Source organism: Psammomys obesus, unplaced genomic scaffold (assembly GCF_907164565.1).
Source record: "Psammomys obesus unplaced genomic scaffold, mPsaObe1.curated_primary_1811, whole genome shotgun sequence".
NCBI classification, from domain to species: Eukaryota; Metazoa; Chordata; class Mammalia; order Rodentia; family Muridae; genus Psammomys; species Psammomys obesus.
In genome coordinates, this window is record NW_026589681.1 from 17,489 (window position 1) to 31,668 (window position 14,180).

At 39.6% G+C, this 14,180-nt stretch overlaps 1 protein-coding gene across 1 annotated transcript; it reads right to left on the bottom strand.

Annotated features, from left to right (window-relative positions):
- Positions 1–11,457: 11,457 nt before the first annotated feature.
- Klhl9 (kelch like family member 9) lies at positions 11,458–13,832 on the bottom strand. The gene has a single exon (XM_055605182.1). The coding sequence runs from the start codon at positions 13,628–13,630 to the stop codon at positions 11,777–11,779; it is 1,854 nt and encodes a 617-aa protein (XP_055461157.1). The 5' UTR covers positions 13,631–13,832; the 3' UTR covers positions 11,458–11,776.
- Between the last annotated feature and the right edge of the window lie 348 nt (positions 13,833–14,180).

The window sequence follows — 14,180 nt, forward strand, 5'->3', positions numbered from 1 at the left end:
CCTAAAATCACTTTTGCCTTTATGCTTAGTACATTTTATTGCCTTATTGTGATTTATTATTGTATAAATTACTTATTTATTCATGATTTAGTGACTTCTAATGTAATTTATGTATTATATAAACTGTAAAAATCCTATTACATTTACAAATTTATAAATTTATAAGCCTATACATCTGTAAAGTGTTATCCTTAAGCATCTTTCAAAATTGCAGAAACTACTGAAATACACTATTTTCTAAAACTTTTTGTGTGTGTATATAAATTAAGTTTGTTTCAACTTCTCTCTCCACCTCCCTCTCCCCCACCCCACTATGTAAGTATATATGTGTGTGTGTGTGTGTGTGTGTGTGTGTGTGTGTGTGTGTAATGGGCATGGTGAAGGGTGCTCTCACCCATATGTGCATATGTAGAGGCCAGAGTTTAACCATGGGTGTCGTTTAACCTGTGCCAACTTCACCTCATTTCTTAAGCCCGAGTCTCACTGACTCACTGAACCAGACCTCTTCCATCTGGATGAGAGCAGTTGGCCAGCAAGCCTCCATGACCCTGGTTTGAATGAGATTACCCTTCTAAGGCTCTATAATTTGAATACTTTTTCCCAGCTGCTGCTGCTGCTTGGGGAGGCTTAGGAGGTGTGGTCTTGTTGGAGGTGATATGCCACTGGAGGCAAGCTTTGAGAGTTTAAAGATTCATGCCATTTCCACTTTGCTTTCTCTGCTCCGTGCTTGTATTTCAAAATGTGAGCTCTCAGCTTGCTGGTCCAGCCACCAAACTTCCTTGCTGTCATGCTTCCCACTGTAGCAAACAGACTCTTACCTCTCTAGAGCCACAAGCCAAATAAATCCTTTCTTCCATAAGTTGCCTTGGTTATGGTGGTTTAATCACAGTAATAGAAAAGTAACTAATACAGAAGTTGGTACCAGAAGGACTGGTTACATTTATATGGGTGTAATAAAACACCATAATCAAGACAATTCATAGGTGAAAAAGTTTATTTGAGCTTATAGTTGCAGAGGGTTAGTGTCCGTGATGGTGGAGCAAAGACATGGCAGCAGAAGCAGGAACCTGAGAGCTTATATCCTGAACAAGCGCAAAGCAGGGAAAAGCAGACTCCAAATGATGTTGAGTCTTTAAGCTCTCAAATCTTGGCTCTGGTGATATTTCTTCAACAAGGCCACACTTCCTAACTTGTACTGACCACCAACTGGAGACCAAGGATCCAAATGGAAAAACCTATGGGCGACTTCTCACTCAGACCATCATCTACCCGTCACTGTGCTCCAGGCTGTTGACAAGTGACTTATGTGGATACTGAAGATCTGAACTCAGGTCTTCATATTTGCTCAACAAGCACCTTACCCCATGGAGCTATCTCCCCAACACTGTCAGAAGTTTATAACTTCGCTTGCTGTTAGACTTCACTATAGACACGGTTAACTTCCTTTTTTCTCTTGAGAACTTGACACAATCATTCATGTGTTTAATTATCTTAGAAAAATCAATAAAGTGCAAACCATATGTGTTCAATTCATGTAATCACAAAACACTCAATATTCATGTTAAGCATAAGCCATATATATGATATCCAGTGGTAGGCCAAGGTATGTGAGGACAGAGATAAAGTCCAGAATAGAAACTCTGTCATTTATTGTCATTTGTAGCATTAATCTTGTATACATTTTACTTATGTTCTATGAATTCAGTGTCAATGATTTTCATAAGATATAGAAGAAAATGTAAAACAAGCCAAAAAAAAAAAAAGATTGTGTTAAAGTTGAGCTTTAGGGATCTATCAGTCATAATAGCCCAGATTATTTTTACAGTCCCACAAACCAATCTTCTAACACATGGGAGCAATATTATTCCCAATGAGAATATTCAATGGAGAGATCTCACTGGATTTTTTAAATTGCATTCATGCTCCTCAATAGCTTTCAGCAATCAACTACTAGTTAATTCCTTACAAATTATAGAAAAGTGGGGCTAATGCTAAATGTCAACAATGAAATGCAGATAAAACAAGATGAATAGCTGCACAGAAGCCCAATGGGGCATGTATGTGGTAGATATTCTTACCCCTATTATAGAAAGCAAAACACTTTGAATCCCCAATGATTGAGGACAAAAAGAAAACAAAGGCGTGTCTAAATAAAAAAGTAACCAAGGGAAGTAGCATCCCACTGGTAAATGATGTCAACAAAATGTAGCTAGCCAGTCTCCAGCAAGACAGAGAATAGAGATAAGAAGGTAGAGTAGAAGTAAGATGGTTGAAGGCATAAAGCTCAAGGTACCAAGCACAGAAGGCTTCAAAACAATCACTCACTAGCTCTTTTCAATCTTGCGAAATCCAGCTTTGACAGAGCCTCGAGGAAGGCTTCCCTACACTAAAAGACTGTACATGGCAGATCATCAAATGTACTCTCTGCTGACAAGAAGTGTTAATTACATTAAGTTCTCCCTTAATAAACTGATAAACTTAGAAATCAGTGTTGTTTTTATCTTGTCTGACAGGAAACTAAGTTCAAAGAATATTTTTCCAACAGAATAGTTTCAGATAATGCTAGAAGATATAAATAGTAAATAAAGACAATACTAATAAAGAAATAGCGCCACTGTATTGTGTATGTTAATAATCTGTCAGACATAATTCTCAGCACTTAAAAAAAACAGTCCTTGATTCTGAAGAGATGGTTAAGTGGGTGTTTTTCCAGAGCACCTTCATTTCTGGCTTCCATGGGCACCAGGGGCACGCATGTTGCGCATATGTACATACAGGCAAAATATACTGTACACATACAATATAATAAAAAATTTAAAATCAACCCTATTTTACTTCATAAAGATGCCCTAATTTTCCCTATCTTTCAGCCCTATTATATTCCCAGCCTAAGTCACTGGAGATGAGTGTGTAAAGCAGTGTAAAGTTGGCTGTGCTATAATACCATCTAGAAAAGAAAAAAATTAAAAGCACAAAAAGCTTATGTCACGTAGAGCCAGCCAGCACCTCGACAAATCCTACTTTGAACCCTCATCCCATCCCTCCCCTCTGGAGATGCCTCATGCCATAGAACAAGAGTTGATTCTAAGATGATCCATAGACGCCAGTAGTGTTCTGCCTAAATCTTGGCAGAGACCTCCTTCAGCTCCTTTTTCTCTTCTTCACACAGAAAAGCCACACTGCTTATAGAACATATTACTAAATTCCTTGAATGTTACATCTTAAGTTTTCGTTTTCTTTGTCCTCCATTTTCATAAGCTTGCATGTTTGGAAAATACTTGTGCTTTGGGTGCATATTAGAAATGTTTTTTAAGCCTGTGTATTACTGTCGATTTATTCACTTATCTAAACACTTTCAATCCTCATTTACAAGCCTAAGACTGTGGGTCATGACTGGGCTAGAGACAAAGCATTGAATCAGAACTAAATCAGTGAGCTAAGGCTGAGAGCTCATGCCTGGAAGGACACCTGAAAGGACACCTGGTATGGAAGAGGAAACAAGACAAGAGGAGAAAGCCCAGCACAATAAAGCAGGAGAAACAGAATGGCAAGACTGCATCACCCAGCTTGCCAACTGCTTGGTGGTTGGTGTCTCCAATCAGCAGCCTGGTCATATTTGTTACTGTTAAATCTATGGATTCACTTAGGTGAACCGGGCCCAAATACTGGCTGATATCAGGGCATATTAAAGAAGGTTTGGTAGTGGGATGGAGGGAGTGCATTTGCATGGGTGGAAAATATTTGTTAAAAAAAGAAAAGAAACATGGAAATGGAAGACGTTCCTCCTTTGCCTTTTCATTTTTCAAATGGACCATGACTAGCACAAAAATTGTCTTGGTTTCATTCCAGAAATAGAGATAGTGCAGCATATGGTAACCAGTAATTGTAATAGGATGGAAGATAAAGAACATGATCACCCCAAAAGACTCAGGAAAAAGATCTGCTAAAATTCATGAGAAAAGTTGTGAACAAGGGCTACGGAATTAGTTCGGAATGTCAAGTGCTTGCTGCACAAGCATAAGGACCTGAGTTGGGACCCCAGCGCCCATGTAGGGCCAGGCACTGTGGGACACACCTGCATATCGTGTGTACTGGTGCAGGAGGGCAACAGGAAGATCCTGCGGGCTTGCTGGCCAGTCCGCCTAGCTGAAAGAGCTCCGGGTTCAGTGCACACTCTCTTAAAAAGTAAGGTGGCAAGAATAGCAGAAAACAGATGCTGACACCCTCTATCCCATTCACTGACACACACATAGAGGAGTGAATGAACCCTCACACCTTCATATACGCATACACACACATTTCAAATAAACTCTGAAAGAAATATAGATAGATTTTGGGTGGTGGTAGTGTACACCTTTAATCCCAGCACCCAGGAGGCAGACACAGATGAATCTGAGTTCAAGACCAGCCTGGTCTACAGAATGAGTTCCAGGATGGCCAGAGCTATACAGAGAAACCCTGTCCTGAAAAACCAAAAAAGAAAAAGAAAATATATAGAAAGGTTATACGGTTATATCTTAACACAATAAAGTCTTTATATAACAGGTACAAAGCCAACAACAGACTGAAAAGTGAAAGAATATAAGGAGCCTGACAATAGTTAGTCTTATAGCTCTTACTCAATATAGTACTAGCAATTTGCTAGTCAGAGCAATTTGCCAAAACAAAGTAATAAAAGGCATCCTAAGAGGGATGAGGTCAAATTATGCCTGTTGGCAACAAAGTGGTTTTATACACAGAAAACCCACTTCCTCTCATTATTAACAGTAAGTAGCAAACTACACTGAGCACGCTAGTGTTTAATTAATCGTAGTCATGTCCTCTCTGCTCCCTGAGGGCAATCACCATTCAAATGTCTCTCTTACTCATGAGTGCTCCTTGCCAAATGTGCTGTCTATCATTTAAATGCTGCCAATGCCTTTTTAGATAGCGTGAAGACAGCTGTCTGTATTATCATTTGGTTTCCCGCCTATGGCACTATTTTCGATAGATTACATAGAAACTATGAACAATGTCTCTTATTTTAAAAAATAGATTAAATCAATTCTAGAGAGTAGCTCTAAAGGGAAATGTAAAGAGCTAAGGCATGTGTGTACTTGTGTACAATTTCAGAAGTATAAAATGACATCCAGGATCAAACACCTAGGTAGTTGTGCTAGAATTTAAGAGACAGATTAGCACCCAGATGACCTTTTATTTCAACAGTGGGCCTTGGATGAACACATAGTGTTTGATTGGGCAGCTGCCATTTTCTGTGAGAGTACTCATTTTTCACCCCACTGAGAGAAGTGCTGAGGTCATGATCTGGGTTCCGTAAGTAAAGAGTGGAACCAGAACTGGTATAAATACAAACCTGCAAGTCTTGGACATGTTGCATGGGAATCCCACAGACCTGCTGCACCCTCCATGCGAATGGAGTTGCCCATGTACTGAAGGTGTAGCTTCTAGTTTTTCTATGCTCTTAGTGTGGCCTGCCTTGAAGCCATAGCTGGCCCACAGGAGCCCTGCACAATTCCTTGCCAAATCAGTAATCTGCCAGTATTTTCTCGTTCTAAGATTATATTTGTAGGCTCCCTCAAGACAAGTAGACAGTAACAAATCCCAAAAGGTTCAGGCTACCTCTGTTCTCCTTACACAACCTGAAGACCTAAAATTTTTAAAGACCTAATCAGTAACTGGAATTTCTTGTTAACTGTTTGGTACAGGAAATGAAGTGAGGCCCTGATCATGGAGAATTCATCCTGGCTGCTAGAGATGTGCCCAAGAAACCAGTATCTATGGAACAATACATAGCAGTTGTGCCTGGTGCATACTGGAAACCTCAGTGGGTTAGAAGGGAGATGTAAGACCCAACTTTGATAAACTGAGTCTCAATTACTAATATATTACCTCTAGACTGTAAATATTCACTCAACTCAAGGACATTTTTCTGCTTCAGTTACAAAAGAAACTGTACTTTTGTGGAGAAAGAAATTGAATTTTATAAGTAATAATTCAAACTTCTCTTTTCAGACAATTATTAGGCTGCCAGAAGTTATGCTTTACAAATATGGTCAGCTTCCATTTTCTATTGCTTCTGTTCTATTGCTTAAACACATACTAATAATCAGAGAAACAAAGTACCCTTAAACCTTTAATCTGTTCTCAAATCAAGAAGGAACATTAATCCCATTTAGTCATAAAATCTTTGCTACCAGCAATTTACTTATCCTTTTGTGTTTGTAACTTAAATATTTTACTTTCTCTAATTAAGTACTCTGTCAGTTGAAACAATTCTAATTGAAAATTAGAAAGTCTTCCAAGGCTCTAATGGAGAACATAACATCAGCTGAAAAAAACCTATTTTACTACTCCATTCTCTAAGAAATCAGATGGTTGTTGATTTGGTCTTAGCAATTGCATGAATTAGAAACTAACATACAAAATCATCAGCTTTGACAATTCAACAGCAATCAAATACATGTCCTTTCTATAAAAATCTATTTCCACTTCTGTACTAAGTGTTTACCTATGTTTTCTGAACTGTCAGTCTTGTGGGGGTGTGGACTAGAGAGCATTCACTTACAGCAACAAGGACTGTGACAGGAAAACACAGGGTCATGGAGCATTTGGGGAATGTGAGGGTTGGAGGAAGCTTCCAGAAGTCACTGGTAAACTGGCATCTCAATAGTCTTTAGACCTTCACCAGGCAACAGGGATTATATTATTGAAGGCTTTGTAAGAAATTAAGGTGTTGGGAGTCCACAAACATAGTTATTGGAACTACAATAATGTTTCAAACACCATACTGCTGTAACAAGTAAAATCAGATTTTTCTTGTTTATCTTTAATACCTGCCTTCAAGTTAGGTTCCACATATTGTATAGAAAGAAGGGTGGGAACCCATTTGAAAATAGTGATTGTATCACGGGAGATAATTAATCCATTTAGAAATTATCTGTGGGGTTGCAAATTGCTAAGGGCACAACTAAATATTAAGACTGAGAGCTAAACAAGGGTATTAAAAAGATAGTGCTTGTTAAACCAGGCATGGTGGTACACACCTTTAATCCCATCTCAGGAGGCAGATCTCCATGAGTTCAAGGCCAGCCAGATCTATACAGTGAGATCCCATCTCAGAAAAAAAAAAAAAAATTTATTGAAATGTGAGATGCCTTAGAACCAAGCTCTAGACAAAAACTTCAGAAAAAGACAGTGATCACTACTTCTGATGATCTTGCTCCATATGAACCACAAAATGCCATGATGCCCTTTGTGATCACAGCAGAGATAGGTCTAGAAACTTTAGCTTGTTCTAAGAATGCACTCCTTTCAATGGAAGCCATTAGCTATAGACCAATGGGAACAAATATCCTAATAAGTTTAACTTCTAGTCAAACCAAGTCAGGTTTCATCATTATTCAGCCATTTAAATACAACAATGAACTATTCAAAGACACAGATACTAAATATCAAAATCAGTGTGAAGAACTCTGCAACATCCATTTTAAAAAAGATGAACGGTCTTATGGGGTCACACTAAAAAGTAATTAACAGTAGTATCTTGGTGAAGTGAACATTTAAATGTTTATTCTTTCATTTGTTAAAGAAATTACATTTAAAATATCAATATAGGGAAGTGTAAAAACTATGGCACTATCATGAAGTTAAATATTGTATGGATACATTTTCAAACAACCTGTTTGAATTACTGATTAAACAAAATTTAAAATCTAAACTAAAGTGCTGGGGCTGAGGAGATGGCTCAGTCAATAAACTGCGTACCACACAAGCACAACTCTTCATTTGGATTCCAGTACCTATGTAAAAATCAAGAGTTGTAATTCCACCACTGAAGAGATGTAGACTGGAGCATGCTCAGTGCTTCCTGGCTAGCCAGCCTTGTTGAATTGATGAGCGTAAGATTCAGAGACCCTGTCTCAAAACAGAGTAAGGTGGAGAAGCAAATCTCCTTCAGCTTCTAGCCTGAGCACACTTACACACATGAACCCACACACACGTCACATACACACATGCAGATACATGAACTCATGTATATACATGTATACACATACACATGAACCTGCATACACATATATACACAGGAACCCACATGCACACAAATTATAATATGCCTTTGTCACAACTACTGCCTACCTAATGAATACTTTAGTGTAAGGCAGTTTTAAAACACCTCCTTATAACCCCAATATACAATTCTTTTAGATTTATGAGTGTTTCACCTGCATGTATGTATGTGAATCATGTACATGTCTGGTGCCCATAGAAGTCGGTATGGAGTTATTTATGAATAGTTAGGAACCTCCATGTGGGTGCTGGATATTGAACCCTAATCCTCTGCAAGGGCAATCAGGGATTTTAAGTACTGAGCCATTTCTCTGATCCTAAGATGCAAACTTGACAAGGTCCACAGGTTAAGAGGATACATGAATCTTATAGATGTAAACTTACCTCCAAAGTCTTGTCAGAGGACTTTAGTTGAGCTAAGGACATTTTGTGATGTGTAGAAATGTTCTTCATAAGAACAAAGTACTTCAAGAATAAGACAGAAAATTTTTAATATGATCAATGTACAAACTATGCTAGAAAGAAAAAAATTCAAGTTTGGACTTAGCTGCATGAAAATACAATTTACCTTTTTGTTTTCTAACAGGGTCTCACTATGCAGCCTAGACAAGCCTTAATCCCCGTTTCTGTTTCCCAAGTCTAGGATTACAAACATGGTCTACCACTTCCAACAGAATCTGTTTTTCTTAAGACGCATTTGATATTAAAAAAAAAAAAAAAAAAAAAAAAAAAAAAAAAAACCTCCTGTCCCCTCCAGATCCTTCCAAAGAAAGCTAGGTCCAGGGCGGACTGCAGAGATTGATGCATCAACCAAAGACCATGCATACAGACGTCCTAGACCCCTTACTCAGATGTAGTCCATAGGCAGCTCAGTCTCCATGTGAGACAGTCTCTGACATGAACTCAGTTGCCTGATCCTTGATCACTTCTCCCTTGTGGGACAACTAGCCAGCCCACAGAGGAAGAGGAATCAGGCAGTCCTGACAGACCTGATAGACTAGGGTCAGACAGTAGGGGAGGAGGACTTCCCCTATGCACTAGGGGAGAGGATCGGGGAGGAAGAGGAAGGGAGGGTGGGACCAGGAGATGAGGGAGGGGCCTACAATCGGGATACAAAGTGAATAAATTATAAAAATAATAAAAAGAAAAAAAATGAGAGATAAACTCCATGCTCAATCATCTACACATGAAAAATTAAGCAAGTTATACTGATAGTAGTTTTGTGAAACTTGAATTGGCAGCTTTGAATATTTGCCAATGTCTCTATGTATGTCTAAGATGCACCCAAAATTCACAGGAGTTATGGTTGGCATGAAAAATCAAGGATAACTTTTACTTCGTTTTATTTTCCTGTTCATTTTGTAGGACAAACTTTATTTTTATACCAGAAAAGCTTTGCTGAAAACTTACTGGGAAAACTAAATGTTAAAAATGCTTTGTAATGATATATGCTTGTCATTTAGTAACCTAAAACTTCCATCTTAAGGGGAATTCTGGTTTTAATTAGTCATAGTAACATAGTCTGAGACAGCTACTTGTACAATTATCAAGAGAGCCATCAACTACAGAGCATGGAAAGTAAAAAGAGAGGTGCATGTATGAGACTGAAGGGTGGTGCAGACAGAGCGAATGCTTACCTGGTTGAGGAGTACTTGTTAATTAAACAAGAATGTTAAATGTAATGAGTAGAGGGCAGAAATCCTTTTTTAGCAAAAGAAAGAAAAGCATGTATAGAAAATAAGCTGTGCAATATCACCTCAGCATGTAACAATCAGAATGAAAAAGTAATATATCAATTCTGTGTTAAAAATAAACCATAGGAAAGCTATCCAAAGCTCAAAATATAAAAGAGAGAAATTTGGTTTCAAAAACTAACTAAGAAGCCTTCAATTGTAAAACTAAAAGTTTAAGATTGGGGGTAGGGGAAAAGGCAACACAGAAAATATGAGTTAATAATTTTATTATATAAAGAGATCCTGTAACTTGATATGAAAAACAAAGCAACTCCAAAAGGTAAGAGATATGGACATTTTACCAAAGAGAAAATGTAGCCATTCAAACTATACAAGCATTCAATCTTGCTATTAAAAAAAAAAAAAAAAAAAAAAAAACATCAGGATGCCACCTGTCTATTTAATACACAAAGTTAGTAGCAATTTTTGCCTTAACTTCTAAAAGTACTCAAATATGTTTGAATAAAAAAAATGGAGTCATTGAAAAAACATAGAAAGTATGAAAATTTATGCCAATGCAGAAATCATAAACAGCATTAAAATGAATCAACACTTGTATGGGCAGTAAATTTCAGGTGCCAGAAGCCAAAATCTTTTCCTTGGTTAATTACATTAAGGGACTGTCACTGGCATTGCTCCTGATTTACACTCTGGCACTCCCAGGACTATGCTACACACACATTTTTTTCCAGGAAAGTACATACTCAGTATCACTCATTACCAAGGAGACCACTATAATTCCATTTGTCTGATAAGGTCCCTTTAAATTTTTCCCATGTAATTCTCAGCCAGAAAGAATTCCCACAGTATTAAAGGCTGAAGGCCTACTTTAGCACAGCCTTAAAGAAACCAGCTGGCTTCTTAGGGGATCTGACGTTGGTCCTGTCCTTGAGTCAAGGCAGAAAAGGCAAATTTCTAATTTGATGCAGAACAGAGGTCTATCTCTGCTCAGATCAGTCTTGAGGCAGGATGCTGATCAGCTACAGCAGCACCGGAAATCACTCAAAATCACACAATAAACATGTCAGAGTGACTGAGACAGGAAAATAAATGTAAAACCCTATAGCTTTGTTCAGAATGTTTCTTTGCCTTTCCTGACTCCCAAATTTCACAAGAAGTTAATGAGAAAAAAACAATTATTTGAAACCTGACTTACTAAGTAATCTATAAGCATGTAACTACAGAATATACAGAAAAACTAATTAAATTTCATTTAAAGAAACAATTTCATTAAATGACAAATTTGGCTGTCAATTTAATTAGTTGTAGCCCTTAGCTATCCAAGTTCTATTTAAGACACTAACTCTCTGGTATTGAATTTTCATTGAAATAAAATTAGCTGCTTTCTGGAAGAAAAAAAAGTAATTTTCACTACAGTTGAAGTTTCTATCAACTCTAAAAGTTATGTACACACAGATTTTTCTGTGAGCATGTATATCTGATTAGTGTACAAACATTTTAAAGTTTTTTTCTCTCCAATGAGATAACAAATCCTGACCTACTGTTTCTTTTAGTTAGTATTTTTACTATTTCTGTCTACCTAAGAAACCTCACATAGCCTAGTTAACAGATTGTCAAAAATTATACAAGAGGGAGGTAGCTGTACCTTGGCAACCTTTTGTTATTTTAGGTTAGAATACGGGGCCTCCACTTGATGTTTCAGTCAAATCAAAACTTTTAATTTTGTAGAATAGACATAATTACACATTTACTATGATTATCTAAATTTAACATATATAACACCACAAAAGACATCTAATTTTCTGATTTTTCTATGTATCTTTTTCACTTGTTAAACAACTGAATATACTTAATACATTTTTCAAAATGCACTCGTTAGACATTTAATAAACATACTAAGCCAAACAAGAAAACCTACCTAAGTTACCTTTTTGTCTATTAACTGTAGTAATAAGAGACAATTGAAGAAGTATAAGATCACCCATAATACACTGAAAAGGTATTACACCTTGGATCTAAGAATGATCTGAAGGTGCTGAAAGAGGTGATTCTCTAGAAGGTGACCCAGGGTTTTCTTCAGGTGGAAAAACTGTGAGAGTACAAGCCCGAATGCCACCAAGTGACTCTGGAAGATCAAAAACTTTATGCCACTCATCTTTTTCTGGATCGTATTTCTGGACAATTTCCACCATGCAACGGTTATTCCAAGAATATCCACCAACAACATAAATTTTGTTTTCAAAGACAGCAACTCCAACATCACTCTGACCCCTTAGCATAGCAGCAATTGGTGTCCACTGGTCAAGAGTTGGCGAGTAGTATTCGCAGCTTAGAACATCATCATAATCACTTGTCCCTCTGAAGTGGTTGCCACCAATGACATACAGCTTGTCACCAACTGTACACATGCAGTGCAGCCCTCGGACTGTAGTCATGGGGGCCTTCTGTGTCCATTTGTCTGTGTCCGGGTCAAAACACATTAGCTCATTTTGAAAAGTGTCATGCGTAATTCCTCCTGAAATATACATTAAACCCCCATATACTGTTCCTGCATGGCCATAGTGGGGTTCACTCATTTTTGCAACATAGCTCCATTCATTCATTCTTGGGTTGTAACATTCTACTGTAGCAAGTTCACCAGCTGCACTGCGCCCACCAACTGCATACAAATGTCCTTTGAGGGCACTCAGGTGAAAGAATGTGCGCTTTTCATTTAATGATGCCACCTGCATCCATTTATTATACCGAGGGTCAAATCTGAAAACTGTGTCAACGGCAGTTTTTCCTTTTGTGTCATAATTACTCTGACCACCAACTACATAAAGGAAATTTCCAATAACAGCAATGCCATGCTGGTATCGAGGGGCATCCATGGGGGCTAACGATTTCCATTCCTGGGCCCTTTCATCGTACATCCGTAATTCTTTACTGACAACTAGCTGCTGCCTCAAAACTCCTCCCAAGGTAACCAAATGAGTAGAATCAGATCGAATGGCAGTTCTGTCTGACTGCATTACTGGCTGCATATATGGCATCATTTGGTAATTGCTTGCTTCCAAAAGCAAATTCACACAGGTATTGTCTGTTCTCATGAAATCTACTGTCTGCACGTAGTTGATGAGGTCCTGTGGCGTCATCAGTGGAAATCGAATGTTCTTCATTAATTTTGCAGCATAGTCCATCCGAGGGTCTTCCAGCCTCAACCAGCGGCAGGCTGCCTTGAAGAGTTCAAGTTCAGAACAGTGCTTGAGACTATTGCTGGAAAGCACAAAGGCAAGCCGTTCAAAGGGGAGCTTTAGAAACTCCCCAGTGCTCAACAAGGCAGTGAAGTTCTTCAGGATGAAATTATTGACGTATTTATCCACTTCTATAAGATTGTAGGTGTTAGCAATCCGTCCAACCTCAACACAGTTATCTAAAGAAACGCCTGATATAAGAAATACTTTACAAAAATCCAAAACCGGTAGGATTTGCAGGAAACTGGCAGCTTCAAGAGTGTCCTGAAGATTGTCCATATTAAGAGACAGTTTTGCAGTATAAATAAAATCAATGATTTTCTTCAGACCAACCTTGTTCACCCCATGAAGCTTAATGCACATTAAATCTTGTTCTTTCATTCCTCCTGTGAACATGGCCTTGAAATAATCACTAGCGGACGCCATCATGGCTCTATGAACCGGGAATATTTCATCTCCATCTCCAGGTACGAGAGTCACGTCACAAAGCAGCCCTTCTATTCTGAGCTGATCAAAGCCTTGCAACACGACAGAACTGTGCGTGTTGCTGGTAAAAAACCGAGTAGTTCCTGCCTTGCAAGGCTGCAAGTGGGCAGAGACGCCCATCTCGCCGCTGCCGAGAGACACCTTCATGTGAAAGCCCTGCGCTCGCAGCGAGCCGCAGGCCGCAAACGTTACAGAAGAAAACGCTCTGCGGAAACGCTGGGCCACCGAAGGGCAAGCGGTCGCCGCAGCACCGCACCGGGCACGCCGACGCCCGCCCCGCAGCAGGACCGACGAGCACCGCGGCCCTCAAATCTGACCCGAGGGCGGGTGAGTCATCACCTGAGGCAGTTACAGGACCGCTTCACCCCGTCCGGCCCGCGCTGTCGTCCTCCGCCGCGGCGCTCAGGGCGGGGGAGGGGCCGACACGGACTGCGCTCCGCGGCCGCCGCCCTCCAGGCTCCGCACCTCAACGAGCCGCGGCTGCGCCCTCTACGGTCCCCGCCGCGTCGCCGCGGCCACAGGCTTGGCTCAGAGCGGGGCCTGGAACTCTGGCTTGGGCCTGGAACGGCGGCCTAGCCACGACACCGAACCCGTCCTTCCGGAAAGGCCGAATCCCAGGATCCCCCGGGCTAGGAGCGGCTGCACAGCTGGTGCGCCTGCGTGGCTGGCCTGGCCGGGAGACGGTGGGGGCAGGGCG